At 37.7% G+C, this 14281-nt stretch overlaps 1 protein-coding gene across 4 annotated transcripts in view; it reads right to left on the bottom strand.

The window, feature by feature from the left end:
- med1 (mediator complex subunit 1) overlaps positions 1-14281 on the bottom strand; it is a 266384-nt gene that overhangs the window by 88839 nt on the left and 163264 nt on the right. For all 4 annotated transcript variants that reach the window (XM_081394647.1, XM_081394646.1, XM_081394649.1 and 1 more), the window contains 2 exons: positions 3911-4043; positions 3782-3810 (listed from right to left, as the gene is read on the bottom strand). In XM_081394647.1, coding sequence (XP_081250773.1) covers positions 3782-3810; positions 3911-4043 — 162 coding nt within the window. The remainder of the gene's footprint in view (positions 1-3781; positions 3811-3910; positions 4044-14281) is intronic.

Below are 14281 nucleotides of genomic sequence, written 5' to 3'. Positions count from 1 at the left end.
TCTGATAAGTTTATTTGCACAATGCAGGGTCTGAACAGTAGCATGCTTTGTGTTAGATGCCAACATGGATATGTCATATGTCAGGTCGGCTTTGCCTGGCAACCCACAATATTTTTCCAATCTTTGATTTTAGCATATCCATCTCAACGTCTGTCAATGACGCTTCACGTTGTGTTGCTCTGGTGGGGTCCACTGGGATGGGTTGCAGATTTTTTATATATGTTCCTTGTTGTACTTGTATTTCATCCTCCTCAGAATGTACTTCTATTCCAATGTAGCTGAAACTGTCATGTTCTTCTCATCCGACTTGAAAGGCAGCTTTCAATTGAGGAATGATATTTATGGAGAATGCATCTGTACCACCCCAAATAAAGTCATCCACATGTGACGCAAGAATCCCCATCACCTTGCAGGAATCATCCACCCAGTAAAATACTGCCGGATCTACCTTTGACACTGTAGCTCCCAATTGTTGCATGGTGTCTTTCACTCTGTTATACCAGAATAAAGAAACATCTGTTAGGCCATAAACACATTTTTTCAACTTCCATATGGTTCCTTTGTTCTGCACTTCTTGTGGAGGGCGAATGTAAATATCTCTGGTTAACTCTTTACCTTGTAAAAAGGCTGCTTTAAATGTCCATGGAGTGCATAACTGCCATTTATTTTGACATATGACTGCCATGATCATTTTCTCTGAGACATGTAGGTGAGTCTTTGGGAAGGTCTTGAGTGTTCATTTCTTCAAAGCCTCTCGCCACTAGTCTAGCCTTACGTACAACTCCAGCAGTTGTTTCTTTAAGTGTGCACACCCACCTCGTGGAGATGCACTTCTGGCCTTCATCTTTCACTTCTTCAAAGACGTTATTTCTTTTTCAGGTGCTGAGCTCTGTATTTTTTGCAGGCATGAAGAGATCATCATGTACTATCATGTATCATGTATACATATCATCTTCATTGTAGTCAGTGCTCAACTTAGCATGTTCGGATGGAATCACCTGAACATTGTCCATTTGTCCTAGGTTGACTGATGCAGTTGTGCCTTCAATTTCCTCAGACTCAGTGTACTGCAAATTATACCAGTTTTTGTGCTTGCCGTTTGCCTTTCCTGCTCGGCCGAGGATTTTTCCAGTATGTATTTGTCCACTCTGATTATCTGTGTATTTAAATATTTGATCTTTTTTTAGTCTTAGACCTTCACAGTTAGTGGATGAGCAGGTTTGTGGCGTGTGGGATTGATCAAGACTATCCTCTCCAGGTAGCACTGATGCAGAAGGTTCACTGACATCTTCAACATTAAGAGGTTTATCATTTTCTGGTGTCATTTCCTCATTTTCACTTTCAGTCACTGAGATCTGCTGCTGGTGTTATTGTGGGATTTTCATCTGTTTTCATTTGTTCTCTTTCTGTCTCCTTCATTTTTGTTTGTGGGTCATCCACCTTTCTTAGTCTGGACTGATGCACTCGAACATAGGTTCCACCATGCCTGACAAATACAACCACACTATTTTGGCCTATGACCACACCTGGACCTTTCCACTCATTACAATCTACTCGCTTAAAATACACTTTGTCCCCCGTTTCATATCTGTCATCAACGGGCCGCAGTTGCTTACGAAGGGCTCTTCTAATTCTCTCTGAGCATTCAGCTTCTGTGAATGCTGTTCTCATTTCATGTAGTGTGGTAATTTGTTTAGCTATCCAACTACTCATACTTGATTCCCGAGCTGGAGGCTTATCGGTGAGGACTGAGGGAAGATTTGGGTTCTGCCCGAACACTAACTGGTAGGGACTATAACCATGCACATTGTGCATTGAGTTCTTTGCCATTAGTGCCCAATCTAGGGCTGTTTTCCAGTCACAGTTGTTATCCCTCTTCATGTCCAAATTGTCTGTGTAGTTTCAATAGGACTGTCTCCTATTCTTTTGTTGTCATTTTTTCTGTCACAGCAAGAATTTCATTTTCATTTTGTGTCTTGTTCTCACTTGTCTCCTTTTCATCTGGATGACAGTCTTCTCTCAAATTCACACAGTAATGTCCTGAAGATGTTAATTCAAGTTTAACAGGTTGTTTAAACATTGTTGCTTTGTCATGTGCAATGTCCAGAACTGCACTCGCTCTTTTCAATGAAGTCTGGCTTAAAAGCATTGGTATTTCTGCAGGAACAACTTCTGTCTCTATTTTGCATCTGGTATGTCCTATCCTTGCTGGAATAGTAACTTTCCTTGTGGAATAAACAACCTTGCCATCACCAAATCTGAAAGGTCTTGCACTTTGTTTGTCATCTATTTTTAGTAACTCACTCTGTGGCAGCCCACTTGTATAATCTTCAAGCCATTTTTCTCCACACACAGTTCTTGTACAGGCTGTGTCAATCACAGCTGATCCCAAAGCCTCCACCATGAAAATTTCTGTGTTAGACAAAGAATCATTTGAAAACAAAGTGATGTTACATTCTTCAATGTCATCTTTTAGTCGTTCATCTTTTGTAAGTCTTACATGTTCCTTTTTATTTGGACAGTCCTTTGCCCAGTGATACGTGCTTTGACAAATTGCACATTTCGTTCTTCTTCCATATTTATCAAGGGGGTTTGTACCTTGAGCTATGGTTTGGGGTTGTTGTGTAGTGTTTGACTTGTATCCCCGTTTTCCTGAGTATAATTTCCTCGTGTAATAGGCAGTCACTATCTGTGTTTTGCAGTGCACTGCCGCCCTCTCGTGGTGAAGTAACGTTATCTCCAAAAATTATTTTCAAGGCTGATTTCATATCAGTGAAAGAAACGCTAGAGCAAGCTGTAAGTGCTAACTGTTTATCTTTAACAGTAAGTCCAGCAGTATCGAGTAGCTTAAAGGCTAGTACGGCATCAGGAAGCTCCATTTTGAACTTACGTAGCCTGTTGTATCGACGCTCAAACTCGACGATGTATTCCACCATAGAAACCGCTCTCTCTAGTGATCCGGTCAAACTCTGTGTACGCCTCGTACTGCCGATCTTTTTCTTCTTTTAAAAACACTGAGTACAATTTCGCTATGAGTGTTTGCATTCCAGTGTCATCATTCAAATCCTCAGCGGAAATTTCCAGAGCACTGTCCCTTGCTCGGCCCGTTAGTGACAAAGTAACTGCCAAGGCTTGTTTTCTTTTTTCCAGGTCAGTAACCCATCTCCAGATTTCAATCTCATTTTTTCAACTTTCGTAAGCCGTCTTCTCGTCAAACGGTGGGGAATTTTTGTAATTCCCAGAAGCAGCCATCCTCTGCTACCAATGTTGACTCAATAACTACAACTGTTAACTGACAATAAACTCTTTGTTCCATCACGTTCAACATAGCCGCTCTTCCTCTCATAGGACGCCAGACTGAACTCACAAAAAAAATAACGCGCTAACCCATAAAGGGTGCTCTTCGCACATGCGTAGTAAAAGAAAACATAACTTAACATGCACCACAAGATCTGAATCTCAATTAGCATCCTTTACTTTGGGGACATTAGTAAAATAAGGAAATGCAATAGAGCAGATAACATTTTAGCTGTCAAATGACACAAAGCATTCTACAGTATCCATCATCAGTAAATGACAATAAATAGCTATGATATCAAAACCTCTTTTTGTCTGTTTGTGTCTAAGCATATACGATTTGTTGTGCAGTGTGTTTGACTGGGTGCAATCATTTACTAAAGAGATTTTTGAGACACTTAGCAGCAAGTAAACAATTGACTTGAGCATAAATACATATTCCACATTGCTGAAAAATGTAATTTCTCTTATATAGTTTGCTTACCGTAAATGCTGTATCAGCTCAGGACAACTCTACATAACATTGAGAGAAAATCACAATAAAGTAAGACCACAGGGCATAAACAAACTGCTTTATTATTCTATTCACAATAACCACAAGTCTTCCTCTCACCACAGGGTTTTCACCATGGTGGGCCACTTTGACATCCACAAGCTTTCCTGCTTTATCCAAATGCACCTCAACATAAAACATATCTGAGGTGATATAGCACTCAGTACGTGATGGACTCAGGTGAGATCCCAACCTGCAGGCACACAGCACGAGAACAAAAGAAAGACCAAACATACCTTTTAGCAAAGTTGTGAAGTTAGGTCAAGTAAAATCAAGTAGAAATAAATCAGAACATGCTAGTAATGTTACGCATGACACCAAGGCTCCAAAACATGTATCTAGTAAGCATTGTGATTTCATAAGAAGCCCTGTAACTGTGGATTATTTTTAGTTTTTTAGTTTTTTATCGATTGCTCCTGTCTGCCTTGCTGCTGAGTGGTTTGTGTCTGTATTAGGGCTGCACAATTATGACAAAAATTATAATTGCCGATTATTCCCTTGAAATTGTAATTGCGATTATCAGAATTTATATATAAATAAATATATATAAATATTTCAGAATATGAATATGACTAATAGTAAAGACTACTAATAAATAAAAAATTAGGCCTATGCTAAAGCTATTAAATAGCAGTCCCAAACTAGTTTTTGTTAATAAAATGTTGGTATGAGCCACCACAGTCATTTAAAAAAAAAAAACATAAAAAAAAAAAAAACAAGGTGAAAATAGTGGCATTTTGGGGTTAATATGGAAACGACTTTACCATGGTGAATACACAATACTAACAAGAACTGTTAACCCTCTGAGGTCTGGGGTGTTTTTGGGGTCCTTGAGATGTTCTGACATGCCCTGACATTTGTGCTTTTTTCAGTTGCTTATAAACATATCAATGGCAAAAAAAAATTACACTCTATTTAGCACAAACAGGACTACCATGATATGTGAGCCACATGTATGTACATGTTTTCATTTTTGAGAGAATAATGTTTATGCATGGTTATTGAAAAAACTAAAAATGAAAGTTTCTGAAATAAGGCCACAAAACACATACTAAATATATGTCAATAAGACTTTTGTCGTTGCCTAGAGTTTTTTCTTCAAAATGATGTGAAAATCATCCTGCCTAATCATTCACATAAAACGATACATTGATTTAAGTTTTGTGAAACACTTTTAGTTTGTAAAGGCAATATGCGGATGGGGCGTAAACGATCATGCATATTTAGTAGTTCACACCTGATGAGACAATGCCCCTGCATACTTAATGAGCCATTCATTCAGGTGTGTCACCTATAGCTAACTTAAATATACAAGCTTCATAAAAATTATCATTCTAGAAGAAAATTTCAGATGGCATTTAGAGGCTTTTGCATCTGAACTCTTCATATATATATATACACACACACACACACACACATATATGTATATATATACTGTATATATATATATATATATATATATATATACTGTATATATATATATATATATATATATATATATATATATATATATATATATATATATACACACACACATATATGCATACACACACACACATATATGTGTATATATTTATACACAAATATACATTTTATTTATATTTTTTTATATACATTTTTTTTTTTTCACAAATTGTGCTTGCAAATTGTATAATATCCAAGGTAAACATGTCTAGTAATTGTGCAGTTAATTCTCATACTGTATTTTCAGTTTTGGAATATTTATCCTCTCCCCAAATTTGTTACTAATAAAACACAATACAAATTATTTAAAGAAAAAAATTATATTTACCTTTTAATAGTTTGTTTACATCTACCTTGTAAATATATTTTTTTTAGTGGTGGGCCGATATCGGCGTTAACGCGCTGCGTTAACGCGAGACTCTTATCGCGCGATAAAAAAAATATCGCCGTTAATCTATTCCCCAAGTTGGGTTGGGAGATGGCTCTACTACACAAGCTATGATGACGCAATCTACCCGCGGCCGCGAGGTAAACCCGGCTGCAACGCATATTCGTCGTCATCTTAAGTAAACACGGCTGAAAGTGAAAGCTGCGACATCCATTATTTGGACTTGGTTCGGATTTAAGCCGTCCGACAAACAGCAGCAAACTATCCGAGTGTGTGGGGTAACGGTTCGGTAAGTTAACACACGACTAATCCGTTCTACCACCTCAAATTCAAAACGAAACATGATATCACTGAATAGCCTACCAGCGCGCGCATATTATTCTCATTCCAATATATCTTAGTGGTGTAACGTTAACACATAATCTCTGTCTACGCCCGATTTTAAGAATCGTTGTTGTGTTTCTTTTTAACTGAAAAGACATCAGTTAGACAATATTATAACTTTAAATTTGGGGTTTCATAAGCTCAAAGCTATAATAAACATTAGACCTACTTAAGATCTCTGCAGCTAGTGTACTTAAATTTTATTTATCTGCAAAATTATGTTGTATACTTACAGTTTTGCACAATATATGTTTTCAAAACTACATATACCCTTTAAAAAAAAAAAAATGTAGCAGTTGTTTAGCAGGGTCTGTGTAACCTGTTCTGAAATGGTTTTATATATAATAATATATATATATATATATATATATATATATATATATATATATATATATATATATATATATATATAATAAATATAATAATATACTAATATATATTATAATATACTGTATATCGTTATCGCAAGAGGCTGCAATGTATATCACAATATAGATTTTAGGCCATATCGCCCATCCCTAATTGATAGCCTATAGTAGTTGATAATAACATAGGCCTATGTTGCCTACGGACGGTAACAGTACAGAAGTAACCTTTTACAGTCTATGAGTAGAACAGCTTTCTCAAGCAGTTTGTGATGCATTTTGGAAACAGGAGATGAGCCCCTGGTCTAATGCGCCACCTGGCTTGAGAAACCCGTTCTCAAAGACTTAGCCGACTTTTATAGTCATTATTTGGGTAGCACACATATTCTGAATGCCTTCGGCAGAATTCAAATGAGCCATTTTAATCTAGATTAATCTAGATTAATTTCAAAACTAATCTAGATTAATCTAGATTAAAAAAAAATTATCTATGCCCACCTCTAATTTTTTTATTAAAAAGGTTAAAATTACAACAACAATTCAAGTGTAATTTTACAGTATATTCTACAGTAAAAACTGTACCTAAATCTAGTCAACAAAATGTTGTCTTTCATATTTCGCCTGACTGTAACGTTGTTTTTATGAAATATTAGGGCATATAAATGTTAATTTGCAGTTTAATACGTTGCCCATACAAATAGCCTACATTTTATTTCAACATATTTCAGTCGATTTTTACTCATCTCAGTATAGCAATACAGTTTGCTCAAACATCATCATTCATTCACAAACGCGATTTAAATTTAAACTGTCTTTTTGCGAGCTGTGGTAAACAGCGCGCATCTCTGCCGTTCATTCATTCACAAACAGAAACCCGATTCACGTGAGAAGGAAAAAAAAAAACTTACTACAGTATCAGCTCAGTCTGATCCTTGCTCCTCGAAATACCCGCACTTCTGAGGGACATTTTCCATTATTATTATTCCTCACAGCGCTGCGAGACGGTGTAAACAAGTAATGATCTGAATAAACTTGTGTTTTCTCGAGCTGATATGGGGGCGTTCACAGGTTTGCGTGGATTGCCTCAGTCATTTGCGTTTGAATAGCGCGCGCTCTCCGTGGGCGTGTCACATTACATTTGAATCAGCTGTAATGAGCTCGACTGGAATCGCTCTCTTTTAATACAGATTTCACAAGATGAGAATATTTGTTTTTTATATAAATTACTTCATTTAAAAGAAGAGAATTCAAGCTTCATGCCTGTGTGTCTGTATGTCTGTTTGACTGAGTATTTGCTGAGTTATTGTTCATTTTCGGACGCGTTTCAGAATGGACTACACTGACAGAGAGCAGGCAGAACTCGCTTTGTGTTTATTTTTCTTTATTTGGCAAAAAGCACAACACTTTGTTTTTATTGTGAGTATACACAAAAATAATACACATTTAACAGAATCGATTGATGTATGAAACTTGTTTGTAAAATCAAAGTCAAAAGAGTATTTCGGGTCTCAATTCAACTGATAAGGAAAAAAGCGAGCAGACCACGCCGGCGTGATTGCCGACCTCAGAGTGTTAATGAAACATGGAAACTGCTCTTGGTGAATAGAATGAAAATCATACCTGCATGCAAATCCTTCTCAGCTAACACACGACGTACCAGTAACGTGATTTATTGGTATTTTACTTTTATTTCTTGTAATTTACAATGTAAAGACGTTGCATGCTCGTAGTTTCTTTTACACTTTATATACAGTGAAGCGACACAGCGCGAGCCGCCGCATTTGCGCGTGCAATTGAAAAGTGTGCGCTACGGGCACAGTAACGGCTAAAAGGAAAGGAAAATCCGTTTTTCTGAGGTGAAAGACTTTTTATTTCAGCGTACACATACGTCACTGACTGGTAGTTCCTATTGTGCTGGGTTTTCTGAAGTAGTTGTGATTCACCTCTCATAACATAACATTTATCTAAACAACACGCACGCAGAGTGGATTTTCTTTTGTAATCACGGCTTTGAACGATTACGTAATCGTGGCACCCGTAATCGTAATCGCGATTAGAAATTCGATTAATTGTGCAGCCCTAGTCTGTATGCTCCATATAGCTTTCTGTTTTGAATCTTTATTTACTATCATTCCTTGTTGTTTATATTGCTAAATATAACTTACTCATCACCACACATTAACCTGACAGCGCTAGCTTCAATCTAAATCATTATCGCTAGCACAACACGCTAGTAATTCGCAAGCCTATTTATTTTTTCTCTTGCGCCTTTTATGAGTGCATCAAACAACTGTGGTGAGTAGGATCAGTCAACAAATATGGTGAGTCATGTCATCTCCTCCTCTTATTGTCACTTGCACTTCGTGTCATGTATGCATAGCATAGCCTTCTCTGTCAGCCCTAAAGGATTTACATGTGATAAATGCAGGGAGATAGTCAGGCTGACGGAGAAGATTTCAGAACTAGAGACACATCCAAACTTTAAAGGTGCATTAAGCAACTTTTCATGTTAAAAATACCCGTTTTTCTAACCCATACATGCTTAAACAATTGCCTGATGGGCTGAATGAGCCCTTCTATGATCTCTGCGATTGCCTCTATAATCCTGTACAGTAAAATAAATAAGAGGGATTCGGGACGGAATCGACTGGGTGTGACGTCATGCTCACCTGGCTATGTCTGGCAGGTTTGTGTATTCGCCACCATTATCCGCATCAGCGAAGACAACTCAAGCGACTTTGGCAAAAGTAGAAGATGGATTCAAAGAGACCGGCTTCTAGTTCATCCCAAACCCCAACGCAAACTCCACGTAACCGCGTGCACAACTCTGGTTGCAGTTTCGCGTGTCGCCAGAAGGGGGCATAGTTCTGCAAAAACTCAGAGACTTGCGCAATGCACCTTTAAAGGGGGGGTGAAATGCTATTTCATGCATACTGAGTTTTTTACACTGTTAAAGAGTTGGATTCCCATGCTAAACATGGACAAAGTTTCAAAAACTAAATTGTACGTTTGCAGGAGTATTTCTGTGGCAAAAATTGTCCTTCCGGTTTGTCACAAGTTTCGGAAAGTTTTTTTCGAGTATGGGTCTTCGTGACGTCAGCTGGGGCGGAATTTCCTTATATGGGTCCTAAGGGCTCTTCTCCGTGGGCGCGCGCGCACTCGTAGACCAGACAGAGAGAGAAGAGAGCGAAAGCAGTATGTTACCTCATCAAAGCGCTCTGCTCAGCTTTTGGAAGTCAATGTCACCAAAGAAGTGGGTTTTTGGTTGCCAGGGCAAGACAACCCTGCACAGATTCCTAAAGAACCCAGCGCTAAGGGACCTTTATTTTTTCAGAGACTGTTTGTTTTTGTGCAAGACTGTTTGTTCCCTGCATTTCGACGATGATTGTTTTATAAACAAAGCCCAGATCGACGGATTTGCAGATCGTCTAATGCTTAAGGATGGAGCAGTCACAATGACAAAGGTTTGCGGTCGCAGGCGGTGAGTAAAACTGCTTCAAATGTCTCTGTGTTGTTAGCTTGGCGGGTAAGCACAGCTTTAGCTTCGCCCACACGGCCCGCCCCCAGCCGCTCGTTTTTTCCGGAAAGACTCGGTACAGCCTATCTTTCTTTTATAAATATAATAAAACTAAAGACTTTTTGGAGATATGAAGGATGCAATACTACTCTATAGGTACTCAAAATTAACAGGAGATTGAGTGAAAATGAGCATTTCACCCCCCCTTTAATTGAGGATAGTAAGAGTGCAAGGGCTTTAGATACTGCTTAGGATGCAACTAGCTTAGTGAACTCTGTTCATTGTTTGGTTCCAGCTGTAGAGCCCGTGCAGCATGGCAACTGGGTAACCGTGAGACGCTGTAGTCGCGGGACAAAACACCGCTCTTCCGTTCCGATTACCGTAACAAATAGATTATCCCCACTCAGTGAAACACCCACTGTCAATCCCGTTGAATGTGCCCTAGTTATTGGCAACTCTATTACACGGAACGTGAAAATAGAGACACCAGCCACCATAGTCACGTTTGCCGGGAGCCAGAGCGCCTGACATCAAAGCAAATTTAAAAGTGCTGGCTAATGCTAATCGTAAATTCTCTTTATATAAAGATTATTATTCATGTCGGCGCTAATGATGTTCAACTTCGCCAGTCAGAGATAACTCAAATTAACGTTAAAGAGGTGTGTGAACTCGCAAGTATGATGTCAGGCACTGTAATTTGCTCTGGCCCCCTTCCTGTTCGCTGGAGTGATGAGATACTTAGTAGATTGTCCTCACTCAATGGCTGGCTGTCTAAGTGGTGTCCGCAAAATAATATTGGAAAAGTTTTTGGGGCAGACCTGACCTGTTGAAAAGAGATGGTATTCATCCCTCCTGGGATGGTGCTGCTCTTCTCTCTAGTAATACAGCACATAGTCTTAGAGCTCAAACCGACCGTCTGCTAGCTGTCTCACGTCACTGAGGTCAGATAAATCCAATCACATAGAGACTCTTTCACCTAGATATCATCATCATTTAGAAACACTGTCTGTTCCCCGAATTAGAAAATACAAAAATCTCCCAAACCCATTTAAGGGTAATAATTTACTTGGTTTAACATATAAAAAAACAAAGCACTTATTGTTAATGATATGATTACAGGTTGTAACCTAGATGTGCTGTGTTTGACAGAAACCTGGCTAAAACCAAACGATTACATTACTTTAAATGAGTCCACCCCCAAGATTACTGTTATAAACATGAACCTCGTCTGAAAGGCAAAGGGAGAGGTGTTGCTGTAATTTATAGTAATATCTTCAGAATTACTAAGAAGTCTAGTTTCAAATATAAATCTTTTGAAGTGTTGGTGCTTAATGTAACACTATCTCGTGTAAATGATAAATCACGTTTGAGTTTTGTGCTGGCTACTGTATACGGGCCACCAGGGCACCATGCAGATTTTATTAAAGAATTTGCTGACTTTCTATCAGAGTTAGTACTGGCTGCAGATAAAGTCCTAATTGTTGGTGATTTTAAAAAAACATGTAGATAATGAAAACGATGCATTGGGATTGGCATTTAAAGACATTCTGAACTCTGTTGGAGTTAGACAACACGTGCCAGGACGTACTCATTCTCGTAATCATACTCTAGATCTAATATTACCACATGAAATCAATGTTGATGCCGTTGAAATTCTGCAGCAGAGCAATGACATATCAGATCATTATCTAGTCTCGTGTATACCTCATTTAGCCAAGGCTGCAAAGCCGACTACGTGCACACTCAGGCCCTTAAAGGAGAACTCTGGTCAATTTTAACATTGAGCTCATTTTTTTGTAAATTTGGAGTGCTGTCAGTACAGAGAACGACAAAAATCGGTGCGTGCGTGATCATAGGTAACTAAACCTATGTGCGTGAACTCGACAATCGATTACTGTGGACTTCGACCGAAAACAGGAAGAAAATACAGGTATGTGCACTGGCTGAATTAACATCACTTTTATTCATATCTACTGCAGTCAGATTCACCGTGTTCACTCTGAAGGAATCACTCACATTGGCTGTGCACTTGTAATGACACATCAAGGATGTTAAGAGGCTAAAAGCAGGTTTAAAACTTGCCCCATTGAAGTCAACAGGGTGCAAATTTTAAAAAGAGGATAACAAGGTGTAGGCAACACCGATTTTTGTCGTTGTTCTCTGTAGTGACAGCACTCCAAATGTACAAAAAAATTAGCTCAATGTTAAAATTGACCGGAGTTCTCCTTTAAGAGAGGAGCCAGAAAAATGGAGCACAACTGGAAGAAAACAAAACTAGAGGTATTTCGCATTTCATGGAAAGAGAGCTCGATTGCATACAGAGAGGCCTTAAAAGCTGCTAGATCTGCTTATTTTTCAACTCTATTAGAAGAAAATAAACAAAACCCTAGGTATTTATCTGAAACAGTGGCTAAACTAATGAAAAATAAAGCTTCAAGCCCAGAAGTTTACAAGCAGCACAGCAGAAATGATTTTATGAACTTCTTCACTTATAAGATTGATAAAATCAGGGGAGAAAATTATAACTATGCAACCGTCTACTACAGTATCACATCAGTGAGTGCACTGTAGTCTCCTTGAGGAAAAATTATATTCATTCATTGCTATAGGAGAGGAAGAATTGACTAAACTCGTTAAATCATCTAAATCGACAAAATGTATGTTAGACCCTAACCGACTAAGCTATTGAAAGAGATGCTTCCAGAGGTCATCGATCCTCTTCTTAATATCATTAATTCATCTTTGTCATTAGGATATGAACCAAAAACTTTTAAGCTGGCTATGATTAAACCGCTTGTTAAAAAAACTGCAACTTGATCCTACAGAATCAGTCAATTACAGGCCGATCTCGAATCAACCTTTTCTGCCAAAGATACTAGAAAAGGCAGTATCCTCACAACTATGTTCCTTTTTAGAAAGAAATGATATCTGCAAGGATTTTCAGTCAGGATTTAGACTGTACCATAGTACTGAGACAGCTCTCAGAGTCACAAATGATTTGCTCTTGTTATCCGATCGTGGTTGTATCTCTCTATTAGTGTTACTCGATCTTAGTGCTGGATTTGATACTGTTGACCACAACATTCTTTTAACCCGCTGGGGTCGGCGGTTGCGACGGCAACACCAGCTCACTATTCTTTGCAGTGCAAAAGAGACTCAAAATACTCTGTTGATTTTGATCTTACATATAAGTATTGTACATCATTCGATCCTGCAAGTGTCTATTTTTGTGTATACTCACAATAAAAACAAAGTGTTGTGCTTTTCGTCAAATAAAGAAAAATAAACATGATGCGAGTTCTGCCTTCTCTCTGTCAGTGAAGTCCATTCTGAAACGCGTCCGAAAATGAACTAACTCAGCGAATACTCAGTCACACAGGCACGAAAGATGTTTTACAAAGCTTGAATTCTCGTCTTTTAAATGAAGTAATTTATATAAAAACAAATATTCTGTTTATGTAATCTGTATGGAAAGAGAGAGATGTCAGTCGTTCTCAGTTCAGCTCATTATCTGCTAATGTGAACACGCCCACCGAGAGCGCGCACTATTCAAACGCAAATGATCTGAAGCAATGGATCCAGCTGAGGATTGTGTCCTCTGAACTCTTAATTCTTAAGTACTTTGTTCTAATTGCGATATGGAATAGTGTCTGTAAACTGCAAAAAGACTATGTATGTATGTATGTATGAATGTATGAATGAATTAATGAATGAATGAATGATCACACTCGCACTTACATTAGTAAACATGTTATTTTTACATGAACATATCTACTAGTTTAGCTTTTACCAAACTATATTGCTACTGAGATGAGTATAAATCGACTGAAATATGTTGAAATAAAATATCTTTGTATAAGCAACATATTAAACTGCAAATTAACATTTATATGCTAATATATCATAAAAACGATATGTTACAGATGAAATATGAACGTTTAGTCAAGATTTCGTTGATTAGTTTTGGATAGATTATAAAGTTTTTACTGTAAAAAAGACTACTGCCCCATCAAATAAGCTTTTGTTCGCCAATTTCTGCTCACGTTAAATATATAGTATGGGATGTTTTGTCAAAAATAAAGTAGGTATATTGAATTATCAACTAAGATGTTATTATAGTGTTTGTTCCAATATTCAAACTAATGAATCCTTAACTTTGAAATGCGTATGATAAAATGTATGTTTTTTACAAAGAAAGACACTTGACATATTGTTAAAATTGTAATTGTTTGTTGTAATTGTAACCTTTTTAATAAAATAGCAAAAAAGGTAAATCTAAACAAAACAAAATCGGTCAATATAAGCCTTCTCAT

The sequence above is a fragment of the Scardinius erythrophthalmus genome, assembly GCF_964197995.2.
Source record: "Scardinius erythrophthalmus genome assembly, contig: HAP1_SCAFFOLD_94, whole genome shotgun sequence".
NCBI classification, from domain to species: Eukaryota; Metazoa; Chordata; class Actinopteri; order Cypriniformes; family Leuciscidae; genus Scardinius; species Scardinius erythrophthalmus.
Note: the sequence above shows the minus strand (reverse complement) of the source record. Positions and strands in the feature narration are given on the sequence as shown.